Source organism: Cyprinodon tularosa, unplaced genomic scaffold (assembly GCF_016077235.1).
Source record: "Cyprinodon tularosa strain WSP-4 unplaced genomic scaffold, ASM1607723v1 ctg330, whole genome shotgun sequence".
NCBI lineage: Eukaryota > Metazoa > Chordata > Actinopteri > Cyprinodontiformes > Cyprinodontidae > Cyprinodon > Cyprinodon tularosa.
The window spans coordinates 209,119-223,287 of NW_024039042.1; the positions used below are offsets into that span (position 1 = coordinate 209,119).

General features: G+C 36.8%; 1 protein-coding gene across 1 annotated transcript in view; it reads left to right on the forward strand.

Annotated features, from left to right (window-relative positions):
- Positions 1-212: 212 nt before the first annotated feature.
- Positions 213-14,169, forward strand: part of sema3h (sema domain, immunoglobulin domain (Ig), short basic domain, secreted, (semaphorin) 3H) — a 70,204-nt gene continuing 56,247 nt past the window's right edge. The window contains exon 1 of the mRNA XM_038293848.1: positions 213-324. Coding sequence (XP_038149776.1) covers positions 213-324 — 112 coding nt within the window. The remainder of the gene's footprint in view (positions 325-14,169) is intronic.

Here is a 14,169-nt window from a genome sequence, read left to right on the forward strand (position 1 = left end):
GCAGGGGATTATTTTATGGATCTGGATGCAGGAGAGACAGACATACTTGGACTGTTAAAGTGTTTGGATTCAGTATCTTAGAGACTTAAACTCTTCAAGGATTCAAACTTTGGTTTTGTTAAGCATCTTAGCAGTTAAGACTTTAGGACTTGGTTGAGGAAGGAGAGTCTCTGGAGCAGAGTGAGTTTTCTGAATCTGTCAGGTTGTCCGTGATGAGGAGGAAGATGTGTTGGCTGCTGACAGCAGTCCTGGTTGCCCACCTTGGAAGCACTCTGACAGGAGCGTGGAGAGCAGCGCAGCCAAGGCTACAGTTTACATACTCTGGTAAGAGGCAACATGTGCTTTGTTTTTTCTTAAACCCAGAAAACATTTTAACTTTCTCTCATTTTTTCGTGCTTTTACTGTATATTCTCTCCTTTATACCAGCACTATGCTTTAGTAGGAGAAAAATTAAACAGCATGATGCTCTTCTACCTGTTTTTCAGTCTCTTTTGCACCTTTGCACCATTAATGAATTAACGGTTACACCTTGTCCTCTCAGCATGAGGTCTCTTTAGACTTTAAAATGTATTCACATCATTGTTTACAAAGTTAACTTTATAATAATGGCTTTGAGATGAAATATTTACATATTTACTGCCTCCAGGTTTCTTTTGTGTTCAAGAAAGCTATACTTGCAGTTGACGTGAACAGAAGGGAAGCAAACACCAAGAAAACAATAATTAGACTATTTTATAGATTAAAACAAAAAAGCATTCCAGAAATTGAGTAAAGCTGAATAAATCTATATCTTATATATCTTACTTCATGAACCTGGTACAGTAATTTAAGGACAAACAGAGAAATAGCTTTGGATTTTGGGTTGATTTCATACTATTGCGGGTTTTGTAATGATTATTTTGCTCATCTGAAGGTCTGCTTTGTGAAACTGATCTCATGAAAACATTGTTGGATTAAGCGTATCTGGGTTTGGGACAAATAGCCAATTAGCTGTCCCATTAAATGCCTCTGAGTTCCCATTTCTACACTTTCTACATCCATTAAACACACATAAACAATTCCTTTCATTCTAATATTTGAGAGCTGCACAATTGTTTGAATGATAATTATTATTAAAGTGGGTGTAATATCATAGTTCTTTAGAATGCAAAGTTATGTTTTAATTAGGTGTTCTTTACTTGCGTGTTGACCATACATTTGGCCAGTTTGATGAACTCTCTGGACTCTTACAGCAAAACCAAATGTATATCTCTAATAGTTAAGATAGTTTATAGAGAGGTAGGGACATTCTGTACTGCTTACAAAACCCCAAATTAATTTTTTTTTGTAGATAAATTGTATAAATTAGACCCTAATTGTGGCATCTGTGACAGTACAAATGTTTGACATTTAATTCTCCAATATAGGTATATATGTCTATGTCACAGCTAGGGCTACAACTAATGATTATTTTGCAAATTGATCAATTTGTCGATTATTTTTTTGATTAATAATCAGACTTCCAAATGTTCCTCAAAGAAGATTTTTCTACGAAATGAAACCAGCTGAAACTAACATTTTTCCACTTGTGGGATTCTGGATACAGCATATTGACAGAAGAAAACATTTTTTTTATATCTTAAATGCAAAATGTTTACATATTATTTCACAATGTTGATATAATTACTGCTCTGAGTGTGTAGTTCTGTCAACTAAAGACATGTTTTACAGTCCTTATGCTCAATTTAACAATGAATCGATTTCTAAGTTAGTTGAAGATTATTTCAATAATCAGTTAATCATGAATAAACTGATTAACTGTTTCAGCCCTAGTCACAGCCATGCCATTGGGTATAACAGTATGTTATATGAGCATTCCAGTTTCTTGCTTGTTGGTGTTCATATTCTTCATTGCTTTCTTCATTTTCCACTATGGCCGCTGTTACAACCATAGCATTGGCCAAAACAGTTCCACATGGTATTAAGACTTCCAGATACAAATGGAAGGCACCATAAAACCATCTCATTAAGAAATAACTTTGAAGTCAAACATGGATTTAAAGCCTTTTTAAGGTGAGCATTTTATTACCAATGAGTCAGCATAGCATTTAAATTTAGATGCTTAGATTATTTGTTAGTTGTTAGTCAAGTTCATTGTAATTTTCCTCAGTCTTGACCACACCCTGCTTAAATCTCCTCCCCTATCCCACACTTATCCTCTTGCTGCCCATTTTGCTGACATTTCTCAAACTGTGTCCTGGGGGTAGGGTTTATGCTTTTACAACAGAGTTGGTTGTATTAGAAGAAAGTGATAAATATAATTGGTTTGTGATTTGTACTTCAGGATACATTCACACTCCTTTTCAGGTCTGTGGGTCGATAAAGGTGAGAAAATAGGCGCTCATGGAGATTTCTGGACATGCCCAAACAAAATTTTGCAGTGGGGGAATAGCTTTTTTTTGTGGACATACCATTGCAGTCTGAGCAAAGCAAGAAGAAATTCAGCACCAAGAAGAAAGTCCACCTCATTTTAACACTAGAATACATTTTTTTGATGTTCACTACTTCACTGCTCTAAGTCGCCTTGTGAGACATTTTCAAACCCTTAAGTCTTTGGATTGGCATTGGACTACTGATACAACCTGCAAGTGGCCTTTTTTGTTGGTATACTTTTGTTATTTGATTCATTAGTCACACTTTGTTTAGGGATGCAAATACCTATTTTTCTAAGGGGTATGCAGAGATATTACAGCCCCCCCAAAATAGATTAGATCCTATGTTAATGGCTATAAATCTTATTAATTCATTGATTAGTAAATACAAGGTTTAATTTAGTCTTGCAATAAAAGGGTAAGGGGAACCTAATGTGTTTTGTTTTTATTTCCGTCAGATTGAAACTCTCTTCCCGCTGCATTCTTACAAGTGTTGGTTGAAAAGAAACTTGCAGAAATGTGATGAGAACCGTGTTTTTTTTAGTGCCATCAATACAGCAAAGTTTTCATAAACGGAAACTATAGCTGCAAGGTTCCAGATGGGATATCATTTTATTGCCTTTGGATTTATTTCCTTCTTGTCTATTGGCAACATCTCTGAAACATTTTTTTGACATATACATTTTGCAAACCAAGGACATCCTCTATGATTGACTAATTGTGAGCATCGACCCCTCCTGCAGGATTTGGAAGTGCCTGTGGTCTTCAGATGGCCCAAATCCCAGATCCAGATCCCAACCTAACCAGCAATTTCTTTGCCCTGGGCGGATATGTTAACCAGAGTGAGATCCATGGGGTCGGACGTTGGAAAAATCTTGTTGATGGGTTCAACAGAGCCTTATCATAAATGAGAACAGTTGGCCACAAGTTAATTAAATTTCAGCTATTTATTGGCCAAAACTGCTCAGTAGGTTCGTTTTTCCATTTCTTCTCTCGCTTTAAGGTACGACAGGCTGAATAAACAGATATTTTTGAACAACAGACCAAAGCTCATGTCTGTGGGAATTTTAAACACTATAGATTTTATGTAGTTCTTCATCGACCGTATAAAGCTGCATGTGTTAACGTTGTGAGAGCTGCAGTGGGATTGGGTTTGCCTCACTGGAGAATAGGAGGATTTCAACATGATGTCTGCGTGATAGAGGGTGGATTTGATGCTCTTGGAATTCTCGTGATGGATTCTTCTTCACCAAACAGGGTGGGGCTTAACACTACGACCCATGCAGGGTGTTTTGTTGTTTGCAGGCAACAATCGAGGATCTGCTTGTAATTAAAACAGGATTTAGGGTTTCCTCTCTTAGTTCTAGTTAGGATGAATCTCCAGCAAATTGAAAGGATTGCTGGAGCATCCCAACCCTTTGTTACACAAAGGTAAACGCAGTTTCCTCTAATCATGTGGTGTGGGAAAGCAACAGATTACATCTTCCTGTATAAGTTTAAAGTCACCGTCTGTTCTAATTATTTTGAACCTAAATACAATCAATTGGAAAGAGAAAGAAATATGTAGAAATTTCTTGTTTTTCCTCATGTAGCAACAAAAAGTATTTGCACCCTTTAAGATTTTTTCTTTTTTTTTTTGCAGTGTAAAGACTTTTAAATACATTTTCTTAACAGATAATATCATTTTATTTTTACTTGTTTTATCTTTTTGTAAAATGGTAAATTCATCTGCTTCAAAGAAATTCATACAAAGCAACCTGTCTCTTTCCTAAACCTAATAACTGGCTCTGTGCCTTTAGGCAGCACTAATGGGGCAAATCTCCTTTTCTCTGCACTGGAGCTGTGTGGGTAGGTGTGAAGGCTGTACACCATGTCTGTTGGAGGTAGATATGTTTGTATAATGGTGTTTGTGTTTCTGCACACGTAAAGATATGGTAAGGTGAAGGCTTCTGTATATGTTCACAAACAAAGCTGCTTTACTTTCAGGATGAGCGCTGACTCCTCTTTTTGTTTTGTGTTCCACTGAGGCAAATCCTTCTATCTTTCAACAACACAGATCTGGGTGTATTTCTTTTATCTACAATGGCCAATATATCCAATCTGAAGAGGGAAGGAGCAAAAAAAAAAAAAAAAGGAAGTGTGATGGATGAAAAGGACTGTGATGTCCATCATCCTGTGTGTGTATGTGTGTCCACATGTGTTCTTTCTTTCTTTCTTTCTCTCCACGGGAGCTCCACACTGTGGTCATTTCCACGCTGTAGCTTTCACTCAGACAGAGGGTGGAGATTTTTTGGAAGGGAATTGCTGTAATTAGAGAAGGATTTGAGCTCCATTCAGACATTTTGACTCTGACGTTATTTGGCAGCTCAAACACGCTCTACGCCGCGATTTTTCTTGTGTCTTGGAATTATAGTAGGAGACTAATTGAAAAGAAAAACAGTGGAGTCGGACATTTAAATGAGTTATTTCACTGCATTGGTGAAACAAATTGTGACCTATAAAGATATATGAAGCAGAACGTAAGCAGAGCCCAGTGATTTTTAAAAGGTGTGGCAGCCTTATAAAAACGATGGCGTAAAATAACATAATCAAGTAATCAAACATCAGGAAATGATGAAAAAAAAAATATACATCCGAATTTCTGTGCAATAAAATATGACATTTTTTTGGTTATATTTTAGCAATAATTTTTATATTAGATAATGTTTAAAAATAGTTTAAATTACCAGTGTTTCTCTTGCTATCTTACCTGATTTCAAGTAACCGTCTTTGCGGTTGGTGCACTTTGGCTCTGTAGGACCTTTTTCAGTTAAATAGCTTTTCAGGACCTGTTTCACTTGTTTCCCGCCTGATCTAACCAAAAAGGCTGTATGGAGGATTTTACCAACCATTGTTATGTTTATTAAACAGGAAGCAAATTAAGACAATTGACTTTTAGGCAAAGGAATAAACTAACTATTTTCTTTTTGTTACCCCAGATGGGAATTGAACCCCAATCATGGTTTACAGGCCAAAGCCCAGTGGGGTCATTAACATTAATGATTGAGAGAGAGATTAAACAGAACACTGAGACTGCAGGTGATTGGACAAAAGCATACCACCTTGGGTGACTCGGCAGGGGGTGTTCAGACGTATAAAGTGTAGGAACAATCATTCACTAATAGAGGTCTAATAAATTTCTATTCACACTTTAGAATCAGCACCTAGGTCACCGCCAGACACTACAGACCCTCAGTCCCACCCAGGATCAATAGCGTAATTAGTGGGCATTTTGTTCTTATGTTTTGGGGGTTTAAAAATGCTTTAAATTAGAGTATGGAGGACTTTTTCAATTTCAGTGTCCTTTGGAGGAGCTTCTAAGGCTCCTCAATCAAAACCGTGATGAGCAACAGAATCAGAGGGAAAGTTTAACCTTGTTTTTGCTGTTGTAAAGAAGGAAGCCAGAGCAGGCTTCTTTTTCAAAGAAACACTCAAACTACAGGTTTGGGGAAGGTTGGCATGCTAATAATGTGATTTCCATGAGCTTGTTTCAGTTCCTTTTTTTTCTTATAATATTGAATATTCTGTTGGTACTCACTTCATTTCCCCCATTTCCCACACATGGACACAAATGTACTGAACAGCAAATTTTCTTTTCTCACAGAGTGACATAAACTTTAGATTATAGTGGATCTACACATATTGTTACATTGTTGATGTATTGTCCAAACATTTTTTTGTTCATTTTTAGGAGGGTTTAATCTTGGTTTCCTTCAGTTAGAGACTAACCAGAAGTATATTGATTTGCTAAAGCCAAAAACCAAATAAGAGAACAATTTGTTCAGAAACATAAAAGCAAACAATGAAATAGTAGGAACAATCTTGACTTGTAGTATGCTGGGTTAAATGCCTCTCAGTCTGCTTACTGTGAAGATTTAAATAGGAAGGGAAATGCAATAGATTTCATATTGGACTAACAATAACCAAGACAGTACCCTTGTATTTTTTATTTTTTTTTTTACAAATGAAACTCTAAATATATGATCTGAAAAACAGATTTTAGATTGCATATTATATTATTATTTGCATTACACAATATTAGAGCATCCAAAATCTAAGCAAAGATAAATGTAAGTCAGTGACAGAGAGAGTAGGTTTCATTATAGGTTCTATTCTAATTGGTTGTCTTCAGTCTAAACAGAGAGGTTCATGAAAATGGGAATTAATCAGACTTAAAATGAATGAGCAGCTCTTACTGCAGTTCTCCACCTGTCTTTTTAAGGGCTAATAAAAATTTGTTGGCTGACGCACAAACTAACTCCGGTTTAATAAGACTATTAACTGAACCACTGGTTGATGGCAGGTAAAGATATCATCTGCTGAAGAAGAAGGTTTCTAACTCTAAAAAAAAGAAAAAGAAAAAATATTTTGCACTTTTAAATACAAGAAAGTTAAAGACTTTTTATTTGCATGCAGTTAAAATACAATTAAGCTGAGTTTATATATATGTGTCCTTTATGTAAACGTATATAAGTATTTTATGATATCCAACACCACCTTTTAAAATCCTGACAATAAAACCATCTGCACTGTCAGAAAATAAGACTGTGTCTGCTTTATTAAGTCAGCTTGAATCTATTAAGGCCCACAGAGGCACAGTCATGTTTTATTCATGCTGCGTTCACTTCATGAATTGATTTCTAGAGACGTTTATGTTTATCAGTCATAGGAGATTATTGGGAGTACATATGAGTTGTTTTCAAAATGAATAGAGATTCTACCTGCATTCTGCTGTCGAGTTATAATGCTCAAATAAAGTTGCTTTTCTTGTGTGTTTGCAGGAAAATATGTAAATATAGGGAATGCTATTAGCATGCAAATTGTTAGGTATTTAGGAGACATTAATTCACAGCTGTATATTTTTTCCATGTAGACAGTGGCACGGGAAGGGGGGTGCTGCGGGGGCTGCAGCCTCCCTCGTCATAGCATCAGCCCCCCACGGTGGGGGGCTGTGGAGTAACATAATATTGTACTTAAAAACATGAAATTATTTATGTATTTTTTTTTTTTAAAGACTGTGTTTGATATGGGATTAAAATGATGGGCTGTGTATAAGATATAAACTAATGATTCATTATTTTAATATTTCATAAAAAACTAGGCTACTCCCCCGGAAGCTTCCACCACCTCACATTCGTTTAGGCATGGCTAGCAATAGGCAGCAGAAACATATTTCTGACTATTTCGAGGTAAGAAATGGTTTTAATTCCCCTATACTGCCGCATTTAGCGTTATTTATGTGCCTATTCGTCTTAGTCCTGTGGCTGAAGAAGTCTATGCTAGAATAAGGCTGCATATCACTAAATATTATGTCTGTATTAAGCTATTTAGTAACAAAATATGAAATTAGTTAATTGTTTTTTTTTTGTGTGTTTTTGTTTCAGATATGAAATCATTCCCCATATCCATAGTCGAATGGACTTGCAAGACGTTCAATGCTCAGTTTAGGCGATATTTAGGCCATGTTTTATTCAAGTATTCCTGATCCTGTTGATTGGGAGCTGCTGTTTGTTTTGAATGATTAAAAGAGAAGAAATAAAGTTTAAAATGTTGATGCTTTGTTCCAATGCATTTTAAATGGCAGTTTTTGGCGACAAATGTAGGCCTTCAATATTATGTTAAAAACGTCAGCCACAGCCCTCAACATAAAGACGTCAGCCCCCCTCGCTTGAAACAGCTTCCAGCGCGCCTGCATGTAGATGTTTTTGTGTATGTTTCATAACAGATAAATATGATGCACATAAATATTGGTGAGATTTTCTAACTTTTTGTAAAATAGCTTAATTTTTCACGTAAATGCTGTTTCTTTATGAACCAAAATGCTTAAATGGTCACAACTAACAAAGCTAACATAAGTAGCTTCTTTGTTCCTCATCTCAGATGGTATATTGGCTTTTAAAGCAGCAGGACATTATTAAAGTCTGTTGTCTTTTAGACATCTTGCAGCTCCAGCTGATCTGTCAACATCAGATTTTTTAAGTAACAACAGATAGATTCTTCAGAAAAACAAAACAAAGTCTAATGTAACTCAAACATATCTGCCTCATAAGAGGTTTTGTTTACTTAAACCTGCTGATTAAACTTCCATCTTCATTAAGTCTTCAGCTCAGCGTACCACCCCTGACAGTGCACAGTGCTTTGTGGGATTTAGATTCACCCAATTGTACAATTATTCATAAACTATTATTCAAATTTTAAAATATTTGTAAAATTACAACCACTAACTTTAATGTATTTAACTGGGACATTACCTGAGATTAAAAGTGAACAAACAGCCTCATAAAAAAATAAATAAAAATGGCTAACCACTTATAGGTAGGCAAAGGAGGGACTTAATTACAGAAGCAGTCAAAAGGCTCGTTATTACTCCAGAGCATCGCTGTCTGTTATCGAACCTTTGATTCATTCTAATTGATTCAAGTGTGTTGAAGTAGAGACACATGTGAACGTTGCAGGACATCAGCCTACACGACTAAAGGTTGATAGAGAACCAACACTGCACTTCGCCATGAACGTGACATCTCCAAGGTGAAATACAGTTATGACAGCTTCATCCTGTGAGAATCTTCTTCAGCAAAGCTTGAATGTAATTAATGTCATAAAAACATATGACTAACTGAAGGTTTCTTGAATTAAAAATATATTTAGCTGCTATTTGAAACCATCCAGTGCCCAAAGGTGCTGAGAGTTTTCAAATAAAAATTTGAATCTACAACAGTTCAGTCACTTTAAAAAGGGGCTGTGCTGTTTCTCTGTTTGAATGAGTTAGCAGTCTTGCAGCAGTTTTGGAATACCTGAAGATGGGCATGCCCCTTCTCATTACTGTAAGTAAACAGGTCATTACAAGGCAGCATAGACACAAATGTATGTATTATCCTCTCAGGCTGAGTTTGGAGATGAATAGGAATAGGTCTGAGCACAAAGCCCTGGGGAACTCCATTTAGCAGTTCAGCAGAATCCGATATAATTTGGTTTTCAAACACAATGATAATCCTGTAAAATGTGAAATGTATGAGAATCACATTAGAACAGACCAATATCGGTTGAGAACATCCCTCTGTCGGTTTTTTAAGATGCATGATTTACTGTGTCAAAGGCTTTGGTCTAACAACACCATATGTCTGTCATGGTAACACATTCAGCCAGGCATACACTGTACGATTTTTTTTTCACCTTTTCAGGCCGATTCTCCAGTCGTGCAAGAGTTTTTTGATGGGACTGACTTTCAGCCTGATACAGTTGGCCGTCATAAGGTGGTCATGGGCAAGGCACTCAGTGCGCATGCACAAACAAGGATTCTTCTTTTTCTTCCTCTCAGATGAAAACATAGAAGCATGGCAGAGGTGCGAATGAAATGGCGTTCTTTCTGTAAAATTGACAGACCACGTTTGCTCAGTCATGTTTTTATCCAAATACGTTGTTTTCCTTTGTAGGGCTTTCAGCACACAAAATTGCTCAAATTGCCAAGGCAGTGAATTTCACTCTAGTGAGCTTCATTTTTAACAGGAGGCATCGGAGACATCGAGTCCGAGTAGCGCCATCTCACTGCGGAGCTGAGTCCGACGGGGTTTTTAGACGTACAGTGTGAGCAGGTAGATCGCATCAGAGCTTCGGGTGAGAGAACATACATTGTGAGCTGGGAGCTTTAAAATCCTACAGTGAGATGTAGCTGCGTGCAACAATAGTGCTGACCCTAAATTTGAGTGACATTCTGTTGGAAGTCCATTGGAATTGTTAAGAAGGGTAAAGAAATTTTATTATCTTGATTTTTAGTGCTGGTAAAAATTAGCCTGGGTGCCATTCTGAACTTAGTCCCGCCCACAACGTTTGAGGTCGGGAAGTTCGGTCTGGCATTGCTTAATAGTAGTGCAAGTATGCTCGCACAATATCTGGCGGGCCAATCAAATTGTCAGGGCGGGCTTTATACGATGATGGACAGATAATCAACAGTAACGTAATCAACCACGTCACCAAAGCGTGCTTGGGTGACAACAACAACGGCTGCCGCTGAAGATTTGAGGTGTGTAGATTCTGCTATTAGGTCTGTTCTAGAAGATATCGACAGCAAATTAATTTTAAAAGAGGAACAGAGAAACGCGATCAAGGCTCATCTTCTTATTCTAGGCGTGAAACTGCACGCTTTGATTTTTGTTGACAACAACTATGCGTCACTTAACATACGTCACGCACTCCGTTGCTCTTATTGGTTGTAGATCTATCCAATTGAGTACAGAGGCATTTTTTTTCCTGGTTCGTTCGAAACACGCCCCATAATCACAGCTCTATGGAGCAGTATCAGACTCATATTCTGACTAGAATTGAGTAGGACTACGTCAGGCTAGGTAAAAATGTAATTTCAAAGCAATTTTAAAGATGCCTTTAAAAAGTCAGGGGCACTGAAAATATATATATGTCATATCGCATTTTATATTTTTAATTATAAATAAGTTGAAAAAATTATGTATCATGTCTTCTATTTCACATTTATGTGTTGCTCTCAATTAAAGTTATAACTTCAATAAAAACAAGATTTATCAAATACTACATATGAAATGTATTGTATTTGTTTTTAGGATAATGCTACCTACTGACTGTTCAAATGTTGTTTGTTTTCAATGTTCTTAGATTAGATGATAATTAGATTGTGCCTGGTTCACAAAACCTTCCTAACTTTTCCTAACTTCACCTTTCAGTTTTTTTCTTTATGTAGTTCAGTAATAAAGCACAAAAGCGTTCAAAGCAGTATTAAAATTGAGAGTTACTCTATTATTCATGCATTCTTTCAGATCTGTTCCTATCTAGGCCAGTGTTTTCCAGGCTGTAGCTGATATGTAGATTTCACTGGGACATTCTTAATAGCACACACTCCGGATATTCTTCTCTATTAATTTTAATGGAACCCTAGTGTGGTGACAGTAACATCGCTTGTTACTGTTAAAGTCAAACGACAGCTGATTGCTCACTCTGCATTTCACTGTATTTTTAAACCAAGACAGCCGTTTTTTCAGAAAGAATTTTTAGTTTTCTGGTAGTCTGAGTAGCAAATTGGTAAAAACATGAAGCTGTGTTCATCTATATCCCTTATATGTAGTGAAAAACAACCTAGTTAGTTAGTTAGCTCCTCTGCTGTTAAAAGATTTCTGGGACACTTGAAGCACCTCTTTAAACATTGCTTAAGTCCAACTTTTCTGTAGTAAATGAAAGCATAAAAACATGCAATGCTTGTAGGTTTCTCCTTTTTCTGCACAGAGACGGTTAATGGAGACTAATTAAAACCTTGTTTTGGCAACAACAACCTTTGACAACAGTGGACATGCTGTAAATCCACCCTTGGGACGATTCAGATGCTAATATCTAAGGCTATCTTTAGCCGAGGGGCTGTAATTAAAGAAAATTTCACAGGCTTCAAATTTCTTCTATTTCCCCCCCAAGTATGGATTTGCTCCAGCCTGACCTGCCTTCTCTGTTTTTCTTTCTGCTTCTCTCCAAGTTTTAGTGTTTACAATTATTTCTTTATTATGTACTACTTTGGAAATATGAGAAAAAGTTTTACTTATGTAATCCATGTGCTTTTTACAATTCACATAGGAAATGAATGCTATGCTACATTTACAGTAAAGTAAAGCTGTATCAAAACTAATAAAAAAGGGCAGAATGTAACACAATCTATAGGTCTTTTATTGCAGCTGCAGTTATTTTTTTCCCCCTCCAAGCATTCCTTTCACCTCAGCAGTCTCAAATTTTTTAATCCACAAAGGCACACTTTTTGTCAGCCAGAACCAGATGGGATCAGCAGCGTCGGACTTACTGTGACCATTAGTTTACCTCATTAGCTGTAGATTAGAGCGAGATGGAGACGCAGGATATGAGGGTGTGTTCAGGGATGGAGCGAATACTCGGAGGGTGATTTTAAACTGTCTGTAGTATGTTTATTCTTAGCTGACATGTTTTTATGGCAGTTTTGCAGAAAAAGATGCAGGTTGTACTATAGAGGTAAAGGGAAGTTAGAAGAATATATCTTTTCACATATGTTCCTAACAGCAGGTGATCTTTCTGATGAAGATATGCACTCACAGTGTAAACTATTAGAGTGTGGGAGGAGGGGGAAAGCATCTGCCGATACAGCAAATACAATGTGATGCAATGCCTGGTGTGAGAATTGTGTATTTGCTATGCAGCAGACTAAAAATTCTTTATCAAAAAATAAATCATAACAATAAGTAGCTAAATTGATCACTGGCTAGCCCAAAAGGAGGATTCATATCAGTGCTAGATGTCCACTGAAGGTCTTAACCTTTGATGCCACCATGTTGATGTTCCCATGGCTGCATGCTAAAAAAAAAAAAGAAACCACAAGAATCTGATCCTCTCTCTTTTGTCAGTGATGGAGAGATCAGACATGTGCCACAAAAAGCTGAAAGTTGGACTTCCTTTTCCTGTTTAAAAATGAGAGGATGTAGAAAGACAGATAGGGAACTTTATTATCTAGCTTGGCTTTAAAGCATGGACTCTAAATAAAACTGCTCCTCAAAGCTGACTTTAAATCACTGCAGGCATCACAAATGCCCCAACCTACACAGAGCAGCTACTATTTTCAGAAAGTGCCCATTTGTAAAACGCTGGGGTATTTTATTGCGCCTTTTCCTAACTAATACTTTATATCTAAAACGCTTTAAAGCTGAGCCAAGAAGTTGAAGCCACAGACAACTTAAGGGCTGCAGAGATTTTTCACTTAAGTGCAGACATTTGTAAACTCCAGGAAAGTGTGCTGCACTAACTACTCTTTGAGGGGAACACTGCAGTGATTTTTCTGCGAGTCGCCGGCCTGGGCCACAGATCGTTTCCACTTGGCACGAGTCCACAGAGTCATTAAATATCAGGCCCAGCAGGAACAAAGACACATTGCCACAGTGAATCACAATCTAAAGCGCAGCTACCACAACCCAACTGCTTTCTAGGATGATATCATTCATTCCTTTTTATTTATGTAAGATCAATTTGCAACAACTTAAATCTCAATGCTGTTCAAATTTAGATAAATTCATGTAGAATCCATTTTTATTCTAAATAATTGTGATAAAATGCACTTATAGATACATTGCATAGAATTTGTTTGATTCAAGATGGGTTTTTGAAAATTCTGTTTAGATTTTGTTACAACTTTTCAAAACTGGATGAAACATTCCCAAGATTATACAGAAATGAGGTCAGATGGCTGCTTTTCCTACCAGAAAAACTATTTCACCTCTGAAAACTGTCAGTTTGATGCCAAAAATGTTTGGTATTTCATGGATTGAGCTGATCAAACAATAAAGGACCTGCCAGAATATTCATCAAAACGAATATTCTGTTATCTTCAGGCTTGTTTTTTCTTTTGCAATGTTACACTTATTGAATTTGCTTAACACCAACAACAGATCAATATGTGAATTACATTTTAACCTCTTTTTTATTCCATACATTTTTTGTCTAACCTTTTCTTTATTTTAGGGTGTTTCCACACACTGGAAATGATTACATGGATTTTTGTTGGGGCTGTTTGGAGCAAAGCTGGAGTTCACGGCCTTAAACCACATAAATAAGCAAAGGAGGAAAAGAATACCATTGAAGAGAAATATTTAAGCAATGTCTCCAAGCATAAAGACATCTCTATTCTGCATTTGACAGGGCTGACCCAAAGAGTCCATGCAACTATAAACCTTCTCTCACACAAATAGGG